The sequence below is a fragment of the Fusarium redolens genome, assembly GCF_020744475.1.
Source record: "Fusarium redolens strain MPI-CAGE-AT-0023 chromosome Unknown BKA55scaffold_20, whole genome shotgun sequence".
Taxonomy (NCBI): Eukaryota; Fungi; Ascomycota; class Sordariomycetes; order Hypocreales; family Nectriaceae; genus Fusarium; species Fusarium redolens.
In genome coordinates this window covers 790,814-814,880 of record NW_025763683.1, presented here as the reverse complement: position 1 = coordinate 814,880, position 24,067 = coordinate 790,814, and the positions used below count along the sequence as shown (strand labels likewise).

At 51.5% G+C, this 24,067-nt stretch overlaps 7 protein-coding genes across 7 annotated transcripts; 5 read left to right on the top strand and 2 right to left on the bottom strand.

Moving 5' to 3' along the window:
* Positions 1-6,329: 6,329 nt before the first annotated feature.
* BKA55DRAFT_524304 (uncharacterized protein) lies at positions 6,330-9,166 on the bottom strand (the record flags this gene model as incomplete). Its single annotated transcript, XM_046188711.1, has 2 exons — positions 6,330-8,140; positions 8,194-9,166. The coding sequence occupies 2 exons, from the start codon at positions 9,164-9,166 to the stop codon at positions 6,330-6,332; spliced, it is 2,784 nt and encodes a 927-aa protein (XP_046043760.1).
* Positions 9,167-9,740: 574 nt separating this feature from the next.
* Positions 9,741-10,906, top strand: BKA55DRAFT_195960 (uncharacterized protein). Its single transcript, XM_046185094.1, has 2 exons — positions 9,741-10,058; positions 10,118-10,906. The coding sequence occupies exons 1-2, from the start codon at positions 10,052-10,054 to the stop codon at positions 10,678-10,680; spliced, it is 570 nt and encodes a 189-aa protein (XP_046043759.1). The 5' UTR covers positions 9,741-10,051; the 3' UTR covers positions 10,681-10,906.
* A 436-nt stretch (positions 10,907-11,342) lies between these two features.
* Positions 11,343-11,726, top strand: BKA55DRAFT_598497 (uncharacterized protein; the record flags this gene model as incomplete). The annotated part of the gene is made up of 1 exon (XM_046196243.1): positions 11,343-11,726. The coding sequence occupies one exon, from the start codon at positions 11,343-11,345 to the stop codon at positions 11,724-11,726; it is 384 nt and encodes a 127-aa protein (XP_046043758.1).
* Positions 11,727-12,695: 969 nt separating this feature from the next.
* BKA55DRAFT_742978 (uncharacterized protein) lies at positions 12,696-13,602 on the top strand. Its single transcript, XM_046201530.1, has 2 exons — positions 12,696-13,117; positions 13,181-13,602. The coding sequence occupies exons 1-2, from the start codon at positions 12,786-12,788 to the stop codon at positions 13,230-13,232; spliced, it is 384 nt and encodes a 127-aa protein (XP_046043757.1). The 5' UTR covers positions 12,696-12,785; the 3' UTR covers positions 13,233-13,602.
* An 839-nt stretch (positions 13,603-14,441) lies between these two features.
* On the bottom strand, positions 14,442-15,129 carry BKA55DRAFT_195951 (uncharacterized protein). The gene has a single exon (XM_046185093.1). The coding sequence runs from the start codon at positions 15,021-15,023 to the stop codon at positions 14,451-14,453; it is 573 nt and encodes a 190-aa protein (XP_046043756.1). The 5' UTR covers positions 15,024-15,129; the 3' UTR covers positions 14,442-14,450.
* A 3,771-nt stretch (positions 15,130-18,900) lies between these two features.
* BKA55DRAFT_581900 (uncharacterized protein) lies at positions 18,901-19,566 on the top strand. Its single transcript, XM_046194077.1, is given in 3 exon segments — positions 18,901-19,209; positions 19,221-19,229; positions 19,279-19,566. The coding sequence occupies 3 exon segments, from the start codon at positions 19,063-19,065 to the stop codon at positions 19,333-19,335; spliced, it is 213 nt and encodes a 70-aa protein (XP_046043755.1). The 5' UTR covers positions 18,901-19,062; the 3' UTR covers positions 19,336-19,566.
* A 1,587-nt stretch (positions 19,567-21,153) lies between these two features.
* BKA55DRAFT_696064 (regulator of G protein signaling domain-containing protein) lies at positions 21,154-22,861 on the top strand (the record flags this gene model as incomplete). Its single annotated transcript, XM_046200228.1, has 3 exons — positions 21,154-21,213; positions 21,387-22,724; positions 22,775-22,861. 3 exons carry the CDS (start codon positions 21,154-21,156, stop codon positions 22,859-22,861), a joined length of 1,485 nt encoding a protein of 494 aa, XP_046043754.1.
* Between the last annotated feature and the right edge of the window lie 1,206 nt (positions 22,862-24,067).

Here is a 24,067-nt window from a genome sequence, read left to right as displayed (position 1 = left end):
AGGGGAGGAAGGATGCGAGTGCGTCCCGGGTCGTGCTCGTCTAATAACGAGGACAGATCTTTCCAAAGAAAACGCTGGCTTTAGACAGTTCGGTGAACTTGGTGAAGTCTCTTCCTGTTGCCAGGTTGACTGCTGCATTCGGTGAGGGTGCCAACCTCATCCGATGACGCGGCGGTACCTTTCTGCAGTAGAAGATGTGGTCCGGTGCTTTGCGTCGGTTGCATGAGCAGACCAGGCGTGCATCACTATGGTCGAATCTCTCGTGATATGCGGCGAAGTCCCCATGAAGCGACCTTGCTGCCAGCAGATGGTGCAAGGCTGCACGCGGGAGCGACAGCTCCGGCGGACAGCCTGTAGTCGCCTTGAGATTGAGTCTTTTGTACTGCTCAGGAGCGGAGGTGGACCACCACGCCTGGAACGCTTCTTTCGGCTTCTGTCTTGCGATTCTTCGTAGGTAAGCCAGCGTCGGTTGAGCGCCTTCGGGCTCGGGGAGCGATGACGCTGCCTTTGCCAGCTTGTCGGCCTGTTCGTTGCCAGGGATGTTGGAGTGCCCTGGCACCCAGCGAACTTGGATGGCTCCATGCGATGTCGTCAGAGCTTGGAACTCGAGAAAGACGTTTTGAGAGGATTCAGAAGGAGTGCCTCGTAGACACGTGGCGGCTGCCAGGTTATCTAGGCAGATGAATATATTCTGTGTTGCTAATTCTCGCAGGTTTAGAGCAGCCTTCAGGCCCTCTAAAGCCCCGGTAGCTTCAGCATCGAAAACCTCAGCAGGTCCGAGGCGACCTGATCCGTCAAAGATGGGGATATTGTTCTGATGGATGGTGAAGCCATAGCTGGCAGCCCCTTCTGAGGAAAGAGAGCCATCCGAGTATACGACCAAGGTGAGCGGGTCGAGAGACTCGACCCAGCGGGAAAAGGCGTCAGCCGATTTCTCTTTAGACGCTGTCTGCAGTGGGGGCAACTGTTCTTGATGGAAGCATCGATAGACGAGTTTCGGCCGCGTGCAGGGTGCAAAGAGTTCGTTTGCACGTCGAAGGCGCGTCCTGAAGCTGCTCTCTGCCTGTATTTGATATCTTCGTTTGATGAGGTCGTGGTAAGTAGGCTGTCGGGGCGGGCGCGTTCGGATCGCCAGAGGATGAGCCTCATCCAGCGATTTGAGTCGTGCGGAGAACCTAAGTCGCCTCGCGTCAAGCAATTGATCGACTGGTGGTATCCCGCTTTCTCTGTGGAGGACGGTGATGGGTGTCGTCTTCCAGACGGGAAGAATGGCCTTCATAGCCTGTTTCATGGCTTTTGTCATTATTTGCACGAGATGCTGGTTACTCGATGGTAGATCTTTCGTAGGATGGGTCCACCGCGGCCTGGTCTTGCCCGGGTACCACGCCTCTGAGCCGTGGAGCAGCACTGGCTCGACACATGCTCTGACGGCGCCTCGCACGGCGCTCGGTAGAGGGCCGTGTACCGTGTTGGTGAGCCCCCGCAAATGATAAGCCACTGCCTTTGCTTTGGCCGCCCACTTTTCGACATGAAGTCGAAAAGATAGTCTGCTATCCAACCAGATACCAAGCCAGCGTAGAGCTGGTTCAGGGTATTTCTCGACATCGCCGTGGCGCACTGCCGGCGCAGTCCTGAGTTTGCTGCGGGAGAAATGCATGACTTCGGTCTTCTTCGTGTCGAAGGACACGCCATTCTCCGCGCCCCATCGCACCATCTCGGCGATGGAACTAGATGCCATGGCAGAAGTCTCGTCTACTGTGTCGCCTATGGACAGGATGGCCGTGTCGTCTGCATAGCCGAAGCGACCCTGAGGGTTCCCTAATCGATAGATTGGCTCAGTGTAGAGCAGAAAGAGGATTGGCGATACCGGCGACCCCTGAGGGAGGCCGCACTGAAGGGGAGAAGAGGGCGTGACTGTGTCTTGGTACCTGACACGCGCCGACCGGCCGCCCATGAAGGAGCCGGCCCAGCGAGCCAGATGATTAGGCCAGCCTTGCTCACGAAGACGCAGGACGAGCCTGTTGCGCATGACGGTGTCGAAAGCACCTTGGACGTCCATTGTGACTAGAGTCGCCACCTTCTTGCGTGCAAACGCTTCTTCAATATCATGGACCAGAGCAGTTACCAAGTCTGTTGCCGACCTCTTGGGGAGCGCCCCAGCTTGCTGCGGATGAAGGACGCTGTAGTGAACGGCTGCCCAGGCTAGGCGGCGCGCGATCAGTCGTTCTAGTCCCTTACCAAGACAGGAGAGCAGTGAGATGGGTCGCCATGCTCGTGGTTCGGTAAGGTCTCTCCGTCCCGGTTTCGCGATCATGACCACCTCCGCCTCCTTGAATGGTTTTGGATGATGGCCTATGGTAAGGCATCTTTCGAAGAGACGCCGGACGTGTGTACCGATGGTATGCCATACTGCTTCAAGAAGTTTGACTGTGATGTTGTCTGACCCTGGGGATGTATTGCCTGTGTGACAAGTCGCATATTGCGCCTCCTCCAGAGAGATTTCGGGAGAGAATGGGATCGATCTAGGTGGGAATACTGGCGTCCATGCGTTTGCGATGTCGTCCTCCGCAGTTCTTCGTTCAAGCGTGGCCTGTCGGAGTGCGTTGGCTTTATCCATCTGGCTTTCGTACACGACGTTATCGACCTGTAGAGGTGGCGGCTGGAAGGCTCCTGGGGACTTTAGCCACCGGACAGCTTTGAAAACGTCGCTACTGCTGGAGAAGCCATCGATGAGGTTACGCCAATAGCGCCTCTTGGCCCGACGGACCACACGATGAAAGCCTCTTTTGGCGATCTGAACGTCCTGGTTGAAGCCGAGTGGGTAGCTTCTTCTGATGGCTCGAAAAGCAGCCGCGGCGTCGGCGCACTCCTCCGTCCACCAGGGAGCCGGGCGTCCGCCTTTCCGCGCGGGCCTCCCAGACGCTTTTGCTGCTGATGTTAGTAGACTCACGAGTGAAGACGCAAGCTCGTCCAGCTCCTCGGGGGTCGAATCTGTGAGGGGGATTCCTGTAGCGCCAAGCTCTACGATCTCGACGAATCGTTTAAGCTCGTCTTCCGTCGTCACTCGAATCTTGCCTGGCTGCACCGGAGTCGATCTGACGTCTGGGAAGGTCAGGCTGAGCGTGAAGTGGTCAGAGCTGGTGGCGAGATGGTCCTCGACGATAGCTTCAGCAAGTGGTAGGTTAGTAAAGGCAAGATCGATTGTGTTGCCGTACGGGTTTGTTGGGATATCTAAAGTGTTGAGAAGGCTGAGGTCATTCTCAGACACCCATCCTGCTATCTCTTGCCCCCGGTTCGTAGTTTGGCCTGTTTGCCAGCTACGATGTCTGGCATTGAAATCGCCAGCTACGAGGCAACGTTCCGGGACAGACCATTGAAATAGCGTGTCTAGGGCGTCCCTCTCGTCGTTCTGACGATAGAAGTTGACTATGGTCATGCCGTTGATCGCGAGCCAGAGAATGTCTCGGGTCTGGAAGGGCCGAATTTGGTCGGCAAGGAGTCTGGGGTCTCGCCGGACATATGTCATCACTCTAGGCCGAGTATCGTTGCTATTCCACATGTCGACCGGCGTGAATGTGTCGTATGCAGGGTGAGTCTTGGTTAGACAGCGGGTCTCTGTGTGAGCCGTCCACGGCTCTTGCAAGAGCACAATGTCATATCGTTCCGAGTCGGCCAGCGCCAGGGCGCAGTCGTGGGCCGGAGGGATCTTGCCGACGTTGGCCTGGAAGATCTTGAGCGGCTTCCTGTCGTTCTTTCGTGTTTGAGAATATCTATTCCCGGTCATGAGGACGAGTGATGAGTACGATTCGGCGCTTTCGCGGTGAGCCTGGTCTGGGCTGTTCGGGTTCTTCCTCTGCTTCATAGCCAGCATGAGGGGTCGTGGCCACCATGATGCACGAGGGTGCTCCTGATACAGCTGGGCTGGGAGCACGATGGTTAGGCTGTTCTTGTGATGTGACATCCACGCTTCGTCGCTCAGCCATGCCCTGCTGCGTTTCCTGATGCGATTCCAGATGCCGTTCTCGATGTCGTTGTCGGTATGTCTCCGCACCTACGGTCCGGACATGCTTTCGTTGCTCTTTAGTGAGTCGGCGGAGCACGCCGTGCACTGTCTTTGGCCGAGCTGGGCACCTACGGAAGTTGGCCTGGTGGGGGCCTAAGCAGTTGATGCACTGTTCTCGTGCGATGCAATCGTCTACAAGATGGCCAGTCTCACCACAGCGTCGGCAAACTGGCTGTCTGTGACAGTTGCGGGCAAAGTGGTAGCCCCAGCACGTCTCACACTGTCTGGGTCGGTCGGTTTTGTCAACAAGCCTGGCTGCGCTGCTGCCGAAAAGAGACCAGAATCTCTTTGTGGGCTTCAGAAAGGACACGAGCAGGGCCTTGGTCAAGGGGTTATCCGAGAATTGTCTTCCGGTACGTACATCAATGGGCTTGATCCCAGTCTGGACTTCTATCTCGTCGCTAACGACGCTGTCACTATCCACCTCATTACCGTAAAAGTCAGTCAGCCTTGCGGGAACGTCTGAGACCACATAGGTGAACCATTCCTTGTTCGTTTCTACTGCTGTAGCTCCCAGTTCAGCGGCCCACTCAGCTTGTTTATCTACCAGAAAGTCGCGTGTGACAGAGTCGGCGGCCAGGACGGCCCATCCCGATCTGACCGGGAACACCTGTCGAATTTTGTCCGAGACGGCGCCGAGTTTTTCCCGGATCAGAGTCCGGATGGCATAGCTACTGTGGGCCCTGGCCGGAGCTCCGGCTTCTAGACGGATGAAGACACGGAGGTCTTGTCGGGGTGGGGCGATAGTCGTCTGTTGCCCTTGGCGATGAGGTGGATCTGTTTGTCGGCGTCCATGTTGTTGTTGTTGTCTGTGGGTCAGACGGTCATGGTCAGTGGGAGGCGCGGCAGCAGCGACGCTGCTGTATGTAGGCTTTGGGGTCGCAGGTCCGGAGCAGGAGAGCTCTCGTTTCCAAAAGCCGAGGAAATCATCGGCAAATTGCTGAGCGAAACGTCGTTGCGGTCCGGTGACGAATTGCTGGGCCGCTTCTTCAAATTTGGCACAAAAGGCCTGGAAAACCCCCAGCTTGATGTTGTACTCTTCCACGTATTCTCGCGCGAGATCGTTGGCTGATTCAACGATAGAGATCGGTCGTTGTTCAAAAATGGATGCGGGACTGGCACGCTCAGCTCCTTCCGTAACTGCGGCGATGGTGGCGGGGTTGAGTGGTGAGGATGGTGTCTGAGCCATCCGCCTGGGACCGGGTGAAACACCAATGGTGCCGTTGACGGCTGCCGGACTGTTCTGCAAGAGGGCTGCACGGGCTCCCCGGTTCAGGTTGACGGGAGTGTGGATCCCCAGATCGAAGGGATCCAAGGCAGCGGGCGGGATCGTCGTAGACGAGGCCATCGCCGCGGTTTGCGACTGCGCAAAGCGCAGATTGGAATGTTTGTTGTGCACTTGTTAAGGATTTAGGTGTAGACAGGGCCACTTTCTTAACACTTGTATGCCAAGAAAGTGTGATGACAAAGGAAGGTGAAGGTCCAGAGAGATACAGAACAACTGATTACCTTAGGGTAGGTTAAAATAAGGAAATGTTTCAATAAACACAAATGACATGATTTGCTTTAGGCCAGCTTCTTTTTTCTTTTACCTTCATGATCAAGTAGTACAGTAAGGTCATTCTTCATGCTATACCTGTATTCTTCTCATGTTAGTAAAAGGATCCTAATATGTAATTGTCTTTACTTGGTTGCGATGTAGTTGAGCAAGCTTACTGTTAATCTTGACAATGTCGTCTACTAAAGGATATGCAGGGTATAGCAAGCCATAGCATTTTCTTATTCGTTCATGAGGACATGACAGGGTTCTTTCCATTTTCAAATGTATCGTATTGGCTACCTCTTGGGCTCGACAAGGTTCTTTTCGTTTTATAATTCCTCTCATTCGCCCGTTTCTAAAGCCACTTATCAGGGAATAAGACTACCAGACGTCAAATCGACCTCGAATTCTATCTTCAATTGACTGTAGCCTCTTCTCTAAATGAATAAATCCTCTAGTGTCTTATGAACAGATCCATTGCATTGAAAGCTATCGATTGATATACTTTTTGTTTTGTGCATCGACGTGGTTGATTTACTGGAAATTTTCAACGTGTTGTTGCATCCGCCCGCCATTTTCGCTAACACTTACACGACGCCGCCCCAACCCGCACCCTCCACGCATTACTGATTTGTAACAGGCTATGCTATTTTCCGAAAGGGGGAAGAGTATGGCCTTGTATCTTGTAGTTATCGGGATTTTCGTTGAAGCAGCTTAACGATGGCCTCATGCCCAATACCGGCAGACCACGAGCAGCAGCTTGACGATAGCCTCGTGCCCATTCTCGGCGGCCCACGATAGCGGCGTCCGACCATCTTTGTCCTTGGACTCGACGTCGGCGCCCTTCTCGAGAAGTAGCTTGACAATGGCACGATGGCCATAGTACGATCCTAGCATGAGATCCGTAAAATATTTGGTAGTCCTCATCATTGTAGTCTCCCAATAAATTTTAAACCATACCGTGTAGCTGTTTGAATCCGGATCACAAATTCTCAGAGCAAAGGGTATAATGGTGGCGTCATCGATGATACCAGCCCCGCGGAAGTGACCGCCCCAATTTTGGGCTGAGTAATCTAAGAAGGCACGTCTATCGGAAGAGTAGCTGCCTTCCCCATTCGCATCTGTCAGTAGACTAACGTCGGAGTTAAAGAAGTTCAGATAGAGCACGCAGGCTTCCGCAAGAACCGCGTGTGCGTGGCGTGTAGTGATGGAGTGATTCCAGCGTAGCCCTGACGGGACAGTAGTAGGAGATGCCAAATCTGCGAGGAGAAACTCGCGAGCAGTTTGATGAAGGAAATAAATCTTGCCATAATGGATTGAGACGAACAATCCACACCAAGATCTGAGACGTGACTTAAAGTCCTCCTCGTCCTCGAGGCCGAGGTCGTGAATAGACTGTGATGTGGCGTCTATATTCACGGCAACCTTCATTTCCGAGAGTGTTAGTGGCCGACTCGCGGCCAAGATAATACTCAAGACTTTCCGAACCATCGGGCGTTCTTCTGACTTGGACTTGTTAAGAATTTGGTCGTATGCCTGATTGACACTCGCAGGAAGCGTTGCAATGGCGGACTGGACCCCCATTGGTGTCTTTATAAAGTCATCTTCCTCCAAGTAGTCGAACACGAGGTATGCCCAGAGATAGGTGCGGTGGGAAATTTTCCGTAGTCTTTTTTCCAGATGGCTCTTGATATTGGGTGAGAGGGGCAGCTGATTGACCCGGTGCGTAATGGCGCGATTCACCTCCTGACTGATGGTTTTCGACTCTTCCTCTCCTGGTATGCGGATATTTGGAAAATCGCCTAACAGGTGGCGGAACTTGGATACGATCTGCTTATACGGGCGGCATGTTAGAAGATACTTCGACTTGCCATGGCCCAACGGGTCGCCGCGGAATTGGCTCTCTATATTCCGCATCAGGTCCGTAAACTCTGATTCGGCACATTCATCCAGGGCATCAAGGACCATGATTACAGGTCCTGCTTGGGGATCTTTTATAGCGTTGCGTAGAACCTTCCAGAGCGATTCTGTAGAGTTGATCAAACCTTGCCCATCCTTACGGAATTGTGGCATGGCATGTTCGATCAGAGACGGCTTCAGAGAGAAGAGCTGGTGAAGCAGTGCACAAAGCGCTTGCCGGACGGTGTTCTGGTCTTGGTCTTTGAAGAAGAAGTAGCAGATAGTTGTCGATCGTGGCAGGCCGTGGTCGATCAGGTACTTTGCCAACACCGACTTTCCACAGCCAGGATCCGCCGTGACTAGCAGGGGGCCAGAGCCCTGTTTCAACCACATCTGGAAGTGCTTGTGCTTGAGGAACCACATGCATGTGCCTTCAACCCTTTCTTCCAATCGGTCTTTATACCACTCGTATGTGACGTCCCTGCTGCTGGTTGTGAGGCGGAACAGCTGGTGACACTTTTGTTTTTCTTCAGACAGCCTTTCCTTGGCTAGATCTTTCTGGGCTTGGAGCTGCTCCTTAGCAATATCACGGTGCTCCTTTGAAACATCCCGGTGCTCTTCTGCAACTTCTTGGAGACCTGTACATAGGGTTAACATGTATTAAAAGTATGATTCTAAGCCTTGGAATTACCGGACAGAATATCGCCGATCTTCTTCTCAGCTTCAACCTTATTTGGAGCTATTCGACAGAGAAGATCTTTCGCATATGCAGCAGCCGCCATTGCTGCATAGCCCTGCCACTCCTTGTTCTTGTGGGAGTCCGAGTAGTCGCATATACCACGAATGGCCAAACAGGGAAAGCGGTTCATCAGCCCGGCAGCTTCCATCTCAAAACACAGAACGTCATTCTCAGCTGCCAGCTTGTACCGAACCAAAACGTCCTTCATTAACTGGTTTGCTGAAGCAATTAGACCGTAGTGAATTGCCGGGTTGTCTTCGTCGTCGGTCCGTGCGGGTCTCAATATCAGGTTTGACGGACTATCACCACAGACTGTGGCACAGGCTGAGTCGTGGGTGATTTCAGCGTTGAACAGCCTGTCGCTGCTTGGCTCTGGTCGCCTGTACTTCTTCCGCAGTCTTGGATTCTTCTCGAGAATGCTGTTGATAGCGTCTTCAAGCTGATGCCCTTTCGTCTCGTACTGAGTCTTGAGCATACTCACTGCGGTCCGTAGGACGGTTGGAGGCTGATTCAAGAATCTCGTATGTTGGAACTTTTGACCCTGTATGGTCTTGCCAAAGTCGTACTGGAACACCCCACCATCCCCAGCGCGAGGAGAGCTAACTACGACATCACCCAAACGAATATCACGCGGAGTTGGTACACCGCCGCCGATCCCGACCATCAGACCGATTCTGAGGTTGGGGAAGCTGTTCAGCATGTTTGTTGCGACGCTTGCTGCGGAATCTGTTCCGTACTCCCCGTCGGGCAAGACGGCGATGACGACATTATGTTTCCCAATCTCGCCAAGGGTATAGGTATTGTTGTCGTTCGTGGACACATATGCCGGCCGTTCGTGCTCTTTATCAAGGAAGACTGTTGCGGCAACGTGTTCCGTGCTTATGGCGCAAATCCAGCCGATAGTGTAGTTGCGAGGATTAGACATGTTCGCTGGCACGATGATCCAGACGCAAGGTGAGCTACGAGGACGATTAGTGTTCGGCCGCCGAGGTTGCTCAGGAAGATCACTGGTCTCAACCAAGACAAATTTGATCCGGGTGCAGACGGCTCTAATCGCCAGCGTGACGACCAACCCAAGAGCGCAATTTATCCCTCCAATCGCGGGTTTCAGTGGGATTGTAGTGTCCCTGCATCAATTGGCTTACATCTGTTCGGTCGCAGAGGTTTCCAGGAAGATCGCTCGTCTCAACTTGGTCAAGGAGCAGGAGGGTTGGATCTGGCGGCAGACAATTGTTCGAATTTGCAGACGGCTACAATCGCCAGCGCCAGGACCAAGGGGATAGCCCAACTGATGTCTCCAATCGCGGGTTTCAGTGGAATTTCAGGATCCAGGGCAAGGTTAAATAATGGAGAGTAAACTCCGAGAGGCACAAAGATTATGAAAAAGACACGAGAATATGGCCATTGCTCTCATACGACAAAGCTGTTGGGCAGACGGAAAGTCGGGCAGGAATGCGTGATCAGATCTGGCGAAGCTACCCCGCCTCGACTGCCAGCGCGTACTTGCAGTTGAAAGAGCACCTCTCGCCCAATAGATATCGTCCCATGCGCCACGTCACAGCAGAATCACACGCGCTTCAAACAGTCATGCTTGATTGCTGGCTCGTAGGCCAAGGGTCTTCGCCACCGCGTATCGCGCCAAATGTGATCTGGTTGAACACCAGGTCGAGTGGTTGCGCCGTGTCATTTTTCTGAACGTATCGAGTCCAATCCATCGCAGACAGCTCTGGTCGCGTCAATTCAGGGACCCGCTTCTCGGCAGCCTGGAGGCTGGCAATTCTCAAGACGGAGGCGAAACCGGAATGCCGCCATGTCGGGTATTCGCCGCCCGTGCTCTCTGTCGCTGACCCGTCCAAGCTAACATTTATGCGAACAGAGTCCCCCATCCTCTGGGTCCTTGAGCGTGAGAACGAGCACGGCGCCGACGCGTCGCGACACGACCACGACCAGCTCCTGTCGCTCTTGCCCGCGTCGTGCCGCACAGAGTCCGGTGACTTGGCTGCTGCTGGTCGTCAAGTCACGCCCTGCGTCGAGAAGGAGCTCGACCTGCAGCGGCTGGTCAGCATTCACAGCTGGCTCTGGGTCACGGGACGGGTTATGCCGCCGCGTCCTCTGCACCACCAGCTCGTTCTCGGTCGGGAGATCGTCATCATGGAGCGTATGGATATACATCTCGTCTCGACAACAGGCCGGGTGTTTCTCAAGCCCATCCCGCGCTTCCTGCTTGAGCCTCAGCTCTGGACGCAATATCTCTCTTGCGGAAGGGGCTGCGGCTGCTCCAGCAAAAAGGACGACGCCCAAGGATGCACCCAGGAGCGCGGGCGAGGCATTCGGCAACATGTGTTCGGCTTCCTGTTCTCCTACGCCGCGCTGATATCCCATGAGAGCGACTTCCGCATCGCTAAGGAGAATCGCTTGCTCCCGCCGGAAATATCGTGACCTGGGTGGAGGATCTTCGTTGAGCTGGCCACCAGTGTTGACTGCTTTAGAGCCTGCTTCGCCTCCATGGAACTCGTGTGGGACAAAGACCCCCACCAGGTTGCAAACCAAAGACGTGCATGTCCGTGTTATTGGTTAGAACTGAGTGTCAGATGTGCAACCCCTTGAAGTCCATCAACTGGTGTAGACATAGCGGGAGGATACGCTGTTGGTGGTATTTCAGTCAGTGTGTCCAACAGCCAAGTTACTTGACTTGGTTGGTTGAGGTGGCGCCATCTAGGCGCACAGGTCCGTACAGTCACAGGCCCGTACACTTAGTCAGCAACACCCACTGTAATGGCGGCCAATACATGGGCACCTAGGTGCCCAAGTAAAGTCGCGCAGGAGACACTCTTTACACTCTTTACAGGCGAAAGAAGGGGCTGGCGCTGCGTGAGCGTTGCATCGCGACAATGGACGCGACCGTCGAGGAGATCCTTGTCGAGGGTGGGGATTCGGTGGCCGCGACGCGTCGCTCATCGAGAGCCGTGAAACCGACCGCGAAAGCCCAGAAAAGTGCGCAGGCAGCCTCAAGTAAGGCCGGAACGTCAAAGAATGCTGGCGCAGAGCAAATGGCACCAGGGGACAATGATCGTGGCAATGCGGTCGAGGGATCGCAGGCCATGGAGAGCGCAGTGAGCGGCAACGAGTCGCTAATCCAGATGATGCTCCGGACGATGCTCCAGGAAACGTCGACCCATATAATGAGCGAGCAGAAGAAGATGCTGCAGAGGCTCTGGGATGCGTTGCTGGAGAACCAGGGATCGGCGACGAAGATGGTGAGCGACCAGCTGGAAATAACTCAACGACTCCAACAGGAGATACAGACGGTCAGGGCCGAGGCAGCCGAGGAACGGAAAAAGGCCGCAGAAACTAGACGCATGCATGAACAGACCGCCGAGGAACTAAAGGCGATACAGGAAACAAACGAGCAACTTAGACAGGCGCAAGAACAAACCACGGAAGAGCTGAAACAAGTGCGAGAACAGTTGCACATCCAGACGTAGCCCGCACTCCACCGATGAGCCAACCCAGCAATGTTCGATCTCTCTCATCTATGCGAACAACATCGTCCGCGTTCAGCGATACTTGGTGCTAATTGAAAATAAATAATTGTCTTGGTGATAAGGCTCTAGTGGCTGGTGATGCTATTTCAGAGCCACATCAAGCAGCTGAAGAGACAGAGGCTGTTGAGGAAGTGATCGAGGTGGGAGGAGTGGAAGAGAATGAGGGCTCAAATTCGGAGGCGGAAGAGTTACCTGTGGCACGCACGCGCGCAGGGCGCGCAGTTAAGAGGCCAAAAGAATATTAAAATACATTCAATTCCGAACTGGAAAACAGCAATCAACTTGTTATTCCTATTTTTGGTGACTCTTTGTGAGGGGGTTGAAAAATAGCAGTTTGTATGGGGTAACTTTTTTTTTACTTACCGGTAGGTGGGTACTGCAATGGTAGCTATTTGTAAACGGCCTGAATGTTGGTACTTTTATCATAGGCAAGAAATGCCTGTGGAGGAAGTACCATAATTTTACTAAATTATAATTGGATGACGTCCCTGTCGATCCCTTGCATGCAATGTATTTGTGCCTTATGACTGTCAAGGAGATACAAGCCATGGAAAACTGGTAAACGGCCCTTTTCTTTGCAGCGCGCGCTTACCAGAAACGAGTGGCAGATACGATCAATCAACTTCTGACTTTCGGGGAAACAGCTGACACCTCCATACTTTCTCGCTAAGACCAATGCTATACCCTGGGTGAGACATGGACTACAAGGTATATCTGCATGTTACTAAGATTGATAGTACCCACTTTGTGCGTTACTAAGGTTAGTAATGTACTTACACATAACATGCTGGTTCTAACTAATATTAAACACCAATGAGATCCGGCTTAGCATTCTAGAGACTTACTATACGAGAACGGAAATAACAAGGCTGGGTAAAGCTGCTTGGAAATATGTACAAAGCAGCTAGGGGTCATTTGTATAAGAAGTGGTTAAAGGTCACATCTTCAAACGCAATCTTTCAACTTTGCATTCATCTATCAACCGTTACAAAACTCACCATGAAGAGCCTTTTTACTGCATTCCTTGCTATCGCAGCCGTACAGGCCACACCAGCTTTCAGCGACCAGCCAAAAGACCTCCACGCCCGTGCTGTCGATCTGAAGGTCCAGTACTACAAGGATGGCGGCTGTATGGACTTTGCTGTACAGTTCAGTCCCGGCACATCCAACAGATGTTACGGATATAGTTACAGCAACACAAACAGCGCAAACATTGTCAGCTGTGGTGGTAACAGTGTTGCTTGCACCTGCTACATGTTTGAGCAGGATAACTGCAAGGGGAATTCCGTCCGAACAGTTGCTCTTTCAGGATCAGGCTCCTCCTGCATCAGGTAACATTCCCTCGTCTGCTGCAGCAGCCCTATACGCCTTAGCACTAACTATGCATAAAATAGTAACTGGGGTAAGGGCTACAAGTCAATGCAGTGCTACACAACCCAGTTGTAGTGTGTATAGCCAGACAGATGACCGACACAGCCCTCTGTAACAGCACGAGGAGGAAGAATTGAATGTCGGTCACAACCTTGAGGTTGGAAGCGGGACTGAGATATGTGCCATGGGACGATGTTGAGACCAGAAGTTAGACGGGCGGTGCTAATGGTCTCACCACGGGAATGGGCAGTGATGATTATCAACAGAGTCGGATTTTAGATCAAACTCAATACAATCAATCTCATAAGAGCAATAACAGGAGACCTTGAGTGCCCATCATATAACACTTGACCTGGCGGGTTTGTTCCAGTGATTTGCACCAAGAGATACCATAGACGCAAAGCGCTCAGCCGAGCCTTCTCTGTCGCCCAATATCTCGCTTGGTCGCGTCTCGTAGTCATCTCTTAAGGATATGGGCTCTGCTTGACACTCGGCGGCGAGTCAAGCCGCAGTTTTCTAACGCTCTGGAGGAGCTCCGAAGGTCAAGTTCGGAATAATGTGCGTCAGAACTACACTGGGCTTGATTCAATATCTCCACAATCAGGCCGAGGTCAAAGTTCGAGATTATGCGAGTGTCATCTGTCGTGATTCCTCCGCTCACGCTGGAACGAGAAGGGCGGTGTCCGGTAATGAATGTCGGATGCGTCAGAGAGAGTACAGGTATGGTCGGCCATAAGAGGTCATGCCTACTGCCGTGCGGTATGCCCAAAAACAGAATGCCAATGCCTTTTTCAATAGTAAGCGGTATCTGGTGGTTGGCGAGGCATGCTTGACTAGCGTGAACGGCTTTGGATACGGCACATGGGGATGGTTGCTCTTTAGCCAACAAAGGAGGCTGCGGCTCGTGCTGTGGACCGTCTCTTCGCAGCGGTCCATGACAACGTCCACTACCTTCAAGATCCTGTCGATCCTAATCTCGTCCTCGCGTGGGCTAGCCAGATCGACGGAGAGGCCAGGGACTCGGGTTGCGCTAGCTAGGAGGTATGGCGACGCATCTGGCCTCCCATGGAGTTGTAGATAAGGTGTTTGGATGAGGCAACGGAGCAGGCTCCGGTCCTGTTCTTGTACGTGGTCTCCCACCTTGTCCTTTCCAACCATGGCCGCTGTTCGGCATACGTCGTCGCAGAACCCGCAGCTGTAGTTTGCGTATTGCCTGCAAGACCAGGACCATCCACAAGCCGGCGATTTCGCTGGTACTCGCGCGCCTTCACAGAATTAATCAAGTCTTGTTGTTCATCGCCAGTCCTGTCTCGACCGCTCAAAACCAGACCACGTATACCGCCGGTCGGACCAGTCGACCATCGCGTTCAACAATCCAGTAGGCTCGAGATGACCCAGAGGCCCATGCTTGCAAATACACGTACTCGAAATATGTCTCAATGTCTGCCCTCCTGGTAGATTTCCGCGGGTGTTGCGGGGCAGATCTTGGCTGTAATGTCGTACGATGAGCGTGAGGTTGATGGTGCGATACTTGCAATACAGACAAGAAAATCCATCGTAAGACCGGAGCCTTTTGTCTTCAGGCGAACCATCTACAAGAGGCGCAGCCTGTTCTGGATTTTTCAGGTTCAGGGTAGCTAATATCTTGCTGAGACCTTTCCGCCGAGATAGAGGAATCTTGTGTTTATCTCTCAGATGATCGGTGGGATGGGAACCATTAGGGGAGATCGCATGTCTGCAGTCCTCGTCGAAGCAGATTAGTAGTTGCGAATCAGGATGAACACATAAAGAGAGCGACTCGAGAAATTGAGAAGGCGACTGTGACTGTTGTACCCCTGCAGTCGGGGCAATAGGTGACGATTCCATGACATTTATCCCTCGCTATACTGTTATCTGGTAATTACTACTGCTTCTATGCATTATTATGTTCTTTTGTTATTTAATGTCTTGAAGCTGGAGCAGAAGGCGAAAGAGTAGAGGAAGGTAGAAGGAACAGGATGAAAGTGGGAAAGGAGAAGCATGAATGTGCACAGATAAAAAGTACCCGTTGGCTCGAGCCGGGGGGGGGGGGGGGGGGGCCAACTAAGCAAGCTTAGTTGGCCACAAAAAGGCGGGACAGTCACAAAACGGTGGGACACCCGTTGGGCCCGATTTTTGGTGTGTTTTGTGGCATTTTCAATGTATCTTTATTCTGAAGGCGTCAAAAGAGGTGAAATTGCTGAATCAATTGAAATGAAGCTTCCTGTGATGATATATCTGCTATTGACTGTAACTGTAAGAGGGAAATAGCTGCAGCGGCGGCAAGCTTGCCTGCCGATTGATGACGCCTTCTCTAGTAAATTAGGTGCTTTCCTGTCCTTCCTGAGGCCTGTGACTGGCTCCTATAGCAGATCTTTCTTCTTCAATGAGGGAAATGAGGGCATCGCGAAATTGGGCTTGGTGTTGAGCCGGGCATGGTGTTGAGGGCACCGTTGGAAGGGGGGACTCGTAGTCAGGCAGGCAAGGCGGCGATGAGGGCATCGCGACTTCCTCTTCCTCCGATAAATCGATGAGGCTATCTTCTTCGTTAAAATCGGCATCAGCTGGCGGTTGCGTAAGTTGAAAATCGACAGAGTCATCGCTGCTGAGAAGGCCGGTTAAATCTGCTGCTGAGAGAGGCTTTGCTGCGAAGCCGGCGTTGCGAATAGCCTCACGAGCTTCCGGGGCAAGCTGGGTATCGATCATAAAGCAATCTTCCTTCTTCTTTAGTTGTGAGGATATCTCCGCTCGTGATGCATCGAGAGAAGCGTATTCTATATCTCTTTTGGTGTGTTCAAGCCACTGTTTAAAGCGCATCTTCTTTTCAACGCCATCGACGATAACCTCCTTCTTTTGCTGCCACTCAGCTTTTATCTCTTCCATCTGCCGGATTGCAAAAGATCGTATATTCCGAAGCTGAGATCTCTGCTCAGCCTTTGCTCCTACTTCAATAAATTCAGCCTGTTGTTCACGAAGCTCTTCCAAGCTTATATTATGAAAATAATCTCCTACCGGTTTTCCTCGCTTTCCACGCTTTCTCTGATGATATCTCTTCTCAATACGCTCCTGACGATCGGCAACGTGCTTTTTCACGATATCTTTAAGCATAATAGCTTCGCTAACAATCTTCTGTACAGCTTCAAGTCCCCGGCGCGTTGGGGAGCTCAGAATATCGTGATAGCGGTTGCTGACATCTCTTGCTGTATCAGAGGCCAAAGGGAAGCGATTTTCCGCCGGTAAAAGCGAAGATAACGCCGGATCGATAGCCTTACGAGTCTTTAACTTCTTCTTCAGCAGATAACTAACCGCTGGCACCTCGGTAGGCGGGAAAATGCCTGACTTTTCGAAGCCGGCGATGATGTGGGCAGCTGTGAAGCCTTCTTCAAAGATCTCCTGATATTGTGAGAATTAGTATGTGAAAAGAGGTATCTTTTGGAGAAGATGTGAGCTGCTAACACATACCTTGAAGGAGCCTGCAAAGTCACGGCGGTTGAATGTCAGATTTCCCTTCCGCAAAGCTTCTCGCAGCCTTTTTTGGTGTGCATTCTTTAACCACTGAAAAACGCCTAGGTCTATCGGTTGAAGTATATGTGTTGAATGAGGAAGAAGGAAAGCAACGAGGATATTGAATTTTATACAATATTCTCTGAAGGCGAAGGAGCCGTGACCGGAGAAGCCGTCGATTATGAGCAACCGCCACACGAGCTCTTCTTCCTCCTTTCCTTCCGTGCCTGGAGGCGTATTATATGGAGTAATAGGGTTGAATTCGCTTTTTAGGTGCTCGTTACACCTAAACCACTGCTCAAAATCCAGCTGACGATGTTGTACAATAGCAGATTTCTCCTAAGACTACCGGTTAAAGTGCTTCGCCCACTCGAGCGTTATCTTGGCGTTGGAAAAAGCTGTTTCTGACTGTGCAAAGCGCATATTAGGATCACCATCGATATCTGACCACTCGATCGTTGGAAAAGCTTTGAAGATAAGCCAAGGAGGAGTAGTTGCTCCTGCGGCGTTGCCCGTACCAATTACCGTACAAGTCTCCCTATCTTCCGGCGAGAATACCTCTGTTGGAGTCTTCTTCTTGGTACGTACGACGAGGCATTGCACGCGCTCTCGCAGTATTCCGACTCTAATTCCGGCTTGATCAGCATTCCAACACTCTGAGGCGCCGATCCCGTATCTGGTGATGACTTCAGAAAGTCGTTTAAACCACTGCTTCGTCTCCTCCACGCCGGCTTCTTCATACTCATAGCGAGCGGCTTCTTTCGACTTCAAAATCGATGTATCAAGCTCGGGATGATCGTCACGGAAGCGACTGTACCACATCTTTGAGACCGGCTGCGCAGCAGCATCACGGCGACTTCTTATTGTATTTGCTGCATCTTCAATCTCGCCTTTAGAGGCCGGAAGACCGGACTTCTGCATCCAAATGATGAAGCATATGATAGCTTCTTCTTCGCCATCCGAAAGGAGTCGCGGCCGGCCCTTATTTGGCTCAGGAACCAGGCTAAAATCCGCTGTTTTGGCTTCTTCAAGCTTCTTGACGATACGCGCAATGGATGACTTGCGGGAGCCCTTGTACTGCCGCTCAGCATCGCGTATTGAAAGAGGCTTCCTTATCACATTAGAAGCATCACGAGAGAGGCCCTTTTGGAGTCGTTGGCGTGAAGAAACCACCGCTTGAGCTGCTCTGATATTTGCATTTAAAGGCATAATGCACTTGGACAAGAGTACTCCTTTTTTGGCTAACTGGCGTCTAGATTTAGGTCGATTTCACATATAAAATCGAGGAAATTCGCGACAGCCGGCGGAGCGGGGTTGTCCCACCCTTTTGTGACTGTCCCGCCTTTTTGTGGCCAACTAAGCTTGCTTAGTTGGCCCCCCCCCCCCGGCTCGAGCCAACGGGTATCGTTTTCGTTGCAGGCAATATTCGAATTATTTACCGCTGGCCGGCCTGGAGTATTCAATCGGGGACCTTATTTACATACCACAGTACGGTTGTCTGTGTGACAAGCGAGATATCCCTACAGGCGAGGGTGATGCCTTCGGTATCTAGATCATTGCATGTTATGCCTCAACCGTTACTATTTGGCTCTGGCTAACTCTATGTAGACCAACCTTGTTGTGTGGACATGAGGGGGCGCGGCCAATCTCTTTTGTGAATTATGAACGATATTGATATTATCCCCTACGCTTCTTCACGTACCAGGATTGCCAAATCGAATAAGGCCTTCGACATTTATAACTAAATAATGCCACTGCCACGTCGCCCATCTCGTCATTCATAGAATTTATAAATGTAATAATAAACTCCCCTATCTTCTCCGTATATTACCACTCCCCCCTTTTCCCCTTTATTTAATGTTTAGAAACGGGTTATCGTTACGAAGCGGCCATCCAGAGTCAGATTCGAGTGACTGATCCATGTCTATAGTAAAAATATATGTTTTAGCGATTGCTAAGATTTACAAGATGCCAAGGATACGATCGGGGGACCCCGCCGCTCGGAAGCGCGTCGATGAGATGGTTCAAACCAATTATAGTTATGTCTCGGGCACCACCTGATCGGCGACAAACCGTAAGCCTGGGCTTACGGAGCCTCCGTAATGCCTTTATTGGCCAACGCAGCGGTCGAGACCATTTCGTTGTGAGGGGCAAGTCCAAACTTTACCGGATCCTGCAGCCAGCGGTCCCTACATGATCACACGATGAGCGATAGATTGTGATCTGTTGTGTGTTGTCTCATACAACTTTTCCGTGACCATACGTATATCCCCATCCATGTACCCTATATCTGGATAGATGCGCCAGCTTCCCTCGAGGGCCGTTGCGGGTTTATGACCTAACGCAGGGCAATATCACCACCAAGATATCGCGAACACCGCAAATGTGGTTCCCCCCTATGCCCATCATCCTCATCACGGATGAGGATCTGACATACCACGGGAAGATACTAAGTGTCAGGTATGAAGAAGGGCGACTTCGAGCAATTCACGCGACGATGTGCATCAGCGAGCACCGAGGCCGGCCAAGGGTAAGGCCCCACTTGATCATGTCAGACTAAAGATAAAGAGGAGATTGCCAACGCCAGCTAGCTCCCCAGCGACACCCTTCGCCCGAGAATCCAGACAAGTCTTTAAGTCCAAAGGTCGGACTATGATAACGGATAGGCTATGGAGTGGGAAAGATTCCCACGGCCGCCATAGAGCTGGGAGAGTCTTGTCCCTATGGAGGATATATGTTGGGCGGGTGGATGGATGCTATCTAGCAGAGATTGGGGAGAATGGATGAGAAAGTCACAGTCAAAGCAGGGAGTCGAGAGTGGTCGAGCCATACGTGAGAAAGGTCGAGATTAGTATGATGCTCGTCTTGGGTTGTTCTTAAGTCGTACACGTCAATACGCCATTCAAAGGTTCCAGGCTATCAGTCCACGGGAATCAACTTAGTCCTTAAACGTAGCTGCCCAGACAAACTCATCTCATTCTCTTCCTCATATTCCTGGTGCGACGCAGATTGAGTTAAGACGCGGCGCGTCATCGCGAGTCATAGCTCACGCCTCATCTTGCTTTCCAGTTTTCAGTGGCCAATCATAACGACCAGATTCGCTCCGAGGACTCCTGTCCAATCACAGTATGGAGAAGGGGGTTATATTTTAGCGAGGCGTGAAGCATCAAGCCACCACCATAATAACCAACAAGTTCTTATTTTCTTCGACCCCCATTGCCGCTGCACTTTGCCGTCGCCGCGTTCCTGTTATCATCGTGAAATGGTCTGCATGTTCCATCGTGTCTTGTCATATAACCGATACTAATGACTGAGAGATGACTTTGCTCTAAAGCCTGAGACAGACACGCGCCCCTCGTAAAGCTCAGGGTTGGGAGTGTAAAGTGGGGTCAGCGTCTGTGTTTTATTCTCCATCATCTTGGCTCGACCAAAGCGACGAGCATACGGTCCGCGTTTAAACGTTACGACATTAATCGCTGTTGTAAGCCACCGACAAGGGTGTAACCGGTATTTCATAAGCACCATTTTTAGCGGGCTTTGGTCTGGAACTGGATTGACTATGAAAAATGATGAAGAAAATGGGATGCAAGGCGCAAATATATATTAAGATATTCTTTGTATTATTGGGCGTGATAATAATACTTTGGAATATCGTCTGGTCTATTTTTCACTTGCCTATCTGCGGTGGTGGACTTTTCACGGATTTTAATAGTGCTCTCTGGCCGGCACTCGAGTTTGACATTGAATATCCGGAAGGATAACCCCGTGCAACATTTACAATTTTGCCTGAATTTAGCAATGTGACATGCAGGTAGTGATAACGCTCTATATTGATTGTGACATTGCGCCACACTTGCGCGTGTATCTCCCTATGAACAATGCCGTTGCCGTCGCCAGCGCAAACTTTCCCTCCCAATCCTTTCCTCGTTCCTTTTAGACGCCCACTCTTTCGAATTCTTTACGGCCACCTGTTTACTAGTCCTCATATAACCCTTGACAAATAAACCTCTGTTACTCCCCTGCTCCTCTTTCTCAGAACAGTCGACAGTTATTCCTTCAGGCGTCGTCGTGGCGCCGCTCGCTCCTGATCACATTACCACTTATTCTTTCAGTCGCTGTCATACCGTCTCCGCCTCAATATTCAACCAGCGCTTGTGGAGTGGCATCCTCGCTTTGGCCACGGCTGCCCTTGATCGTACCCAAAACGTCATCGCTGCCATCCCGGAGCCTACTGCTATTCCACCTCGCCAGTCCAACGGTGCCCACTCGAGATCTTCACTGCTTGGCAGGTCCTCGCCTCGAACCCAAGGCAAATACCACCGCTTAAGAAGTGCATCGAGCCAGCCTCTCTTGTCTAGTCCTAACCTAGGCGGCAAGCTCGTTTCTAAGGTGGTGCTGGCGGACTATCCGCCTTCCCAACCTTACACACGATCTGAACTATCTGTCTCCCGTCTAATCTCCCTCCACAAACAAGATGCATCAGACATCGTCGGGCTTGCTGCGCATGGCGGACGATGACCGCCCCTTCACCAAGGTATGTACCATGGCTCCTGACGTCTGTCTGCACGCCTATCTAACACTTTTCTCTGGTGGGCGGGAGTGCGGCCTGCGTCGAGTCACTTGCGATGGCCGCCACTGCTCCTCTGCTTCCTAAAACCTCGTTCTTTGCTATAACATTGACCTTTAGCTGATTTAGTAACATAATAGGACTTTGAGGATCTGTTCTCCACTCTTATCGTCAGTCTGCTTCCGCTCTCGGCTTACCGCGTCCGGTTGACCAAGATCGAGTATACTTTTCTGTCTGAAGATGCCATCAACAACTTGAGCTCTCTCAAATTCTCCCAGGCCAACCGCATACGTGACCCTAATAATCCTTCTAGCATTATCACCACTACAATTACTAGCACGTTCTCCATGGCCAAGGATGTGGCTCGCTCCACCTGCCAGCGCTTCGTCGAGGCCCGGCTCATCGAATTAGCTGGTGGTAAGTACCAGCAGGTGTATACTATGAAAGGATCCGTCTGGCTGCTAACAACCAAGGGAATCGCCGTGTTGGATTATTTCTGCGCGAGAAATGGCATTTATGAGAAGCAGGTGTCGGAACTTGCTGATCTTGGAGTCATCCAGCTTCTCCACATCGAACGAGACCCACAAACTGACAAGCTTATCCATGACCAAGACACCATCGATGTTATCTTCCGTCGGTTCGTCTCTGCTGGCGGTCCTAACTTTAAGTCTAGTGTGAAACTGGCTGATTCAGACTTGTTGCAGGACTACCGGGATGGTCTTGGTGGTGTAAAGATGGCTGCCGAGCTCATGGTCAACGGAAAGAAATACAGGAATACTTTCACCGGCAAAGCTACAACGGACTGGTTGATGGATTATTCTACCGTTATGGACAAGCGGGAAACCGTTGAGGTTGCCGCTCTCTTCGTCGAGTATGAACTGGTGGAGCCCGTTGCCCAGGACTGGACTTACATGTCCCAGAACCCCGGATGCAATATCTTCCAGCCCACCGAGTATGCCATCTACCAATTGATACAGGGAGGAAGGGACCTTATCAATGGCTCAGGACTACGTGGGCGGGTGTCGGAACGCGAGGGTGGTGCTATTTCTCAGCGGAACGGCATCAATGTGGATTCCAGCACTCAGCGACTTAACGAGATCCTAAACAACCCTGCCGTGCGACTTCTCTTCCGCGAGCAACTCCGGGATACGCATTGTGAGGAGAATCTGTCTTTCTACCAAGATGTACACGAGTTTTTACCGAGATGTAAGGCGGCCACGCGCGCTGCCCAGAAGGCGCGCAACTTGAACGCGATGGACGGCATCAAGGAGATCATGGCTCAGGTGTACGGCATCTATAATGCTTATCTTGCTCCTGGCTCGCCTTGCGAACTCAACATCGATCACCAGCTGCGGAACAGCCTCGCCACTTTGATGACCAAGGTTGTCGACCAGGATATTGCCATGATTTACCCTCTTCAAGAAGCGATGCCGCTATTTGAGGACGCCCAAACTGCCGTGCTGAAATTGATGGCCAGTGTAAGTTCGGCTCAACGCTCACCCCTAAGCCCTAACATACCCGTTCTCAGGGTCGCCGACCAAACCCTAACAGGAAACAGGACTCGGTGCCGAAATTCCTGAGCAGCTCCAAATATGAGCAGCAATTGCGAAACTAATGTCTCCCCTCCTTGGAAAAGTCCTCGAACGGAGCCAGAGCCGATCCAACCGCAAGTAACATGGGCGCTGCCAAAGCCGAATTGCCCAGTAACAGCGCCCCCAACTGCAACCCGATGGAACCAACAGAACCATGACAGGTGGGGATATCAGCTCCGGCTTGCTCAGGACGCATGACGCAAATAACCTCCCAGACACGAACATTACAGACTCCTGACTTGAATTAGCTATCAGGTTGTTCGCCACTTGATCCATATTATACCCCAGAGCCCATCTCATCTCATTACAGGCCCATGGATACGAAGAGACTTGATGCAAACCAGCCTGGATGACTTACTGACCAACAGCATTTAGCGGCCATACCTGGCGATACTAACACCAAACAGCCTTAAGCTGACAGACCATGCTTTAGCTGCTAAAGATAGGAGGCTGGACACTTGGAAAAATTGGCCATCAAGCAGGCCTGTCACACAGAACCAAGCGAGGCTAGAACGGAAAAGACTTGAAGAGAATTGGGGCTTTCTCTTTGCGTAGACTGGATCAATGTGGAGGAATTGTAAATGGCTTAGCGTACCTACTGGCCCTATGAGATTCGTTCTCCCGGGCGTAATGAACTTGTTGAACGGATCGCGTGCGCCTTGATGTCCTTTATTGTATGTTGTCGCACTGGATGTGCTTAAAATGGATTGAAGGTCGGGTCATTCATAATGAGTAGTAGTAGTGAGTTGATTGGTTCTATCTTCTGTGTCGGGTATTCCATCCCACAGGTTTTACTTTAAATCACCCAGCTTGATTACTAAGGGCTGTTGTTCCTGAGGATCATTGAGACCATGCCCGGCCTGCGACATATGGCTACAGCTGTTGCTGAACTTTGTAAATCAAGAACGCGCTCTGGTTGGCCGTGGCAGACTGATCCATGTTCACAAACCCTGTCGCCCAACAACCGTAAAAAAAAAATGACCTCGAAGCAAATTCACCACGCAGCTGCCAATATCGCGAGTTCATATACTGATATTGATATCAATCGATTCGCAAGCATTTCTTTTATATTCTTACCTGTTTTAAACTTACTGTAGCTACTATAGCGCCCGAAACGCTAATCGTCGGCACACGCTCATTTTAATCGTCCCGTCACCCATGTCTTGCTAGCGCCACGAAATTTCCCATACAAATTTAATCGTCGGCAGGCTGTCGACGCAAACAATAAT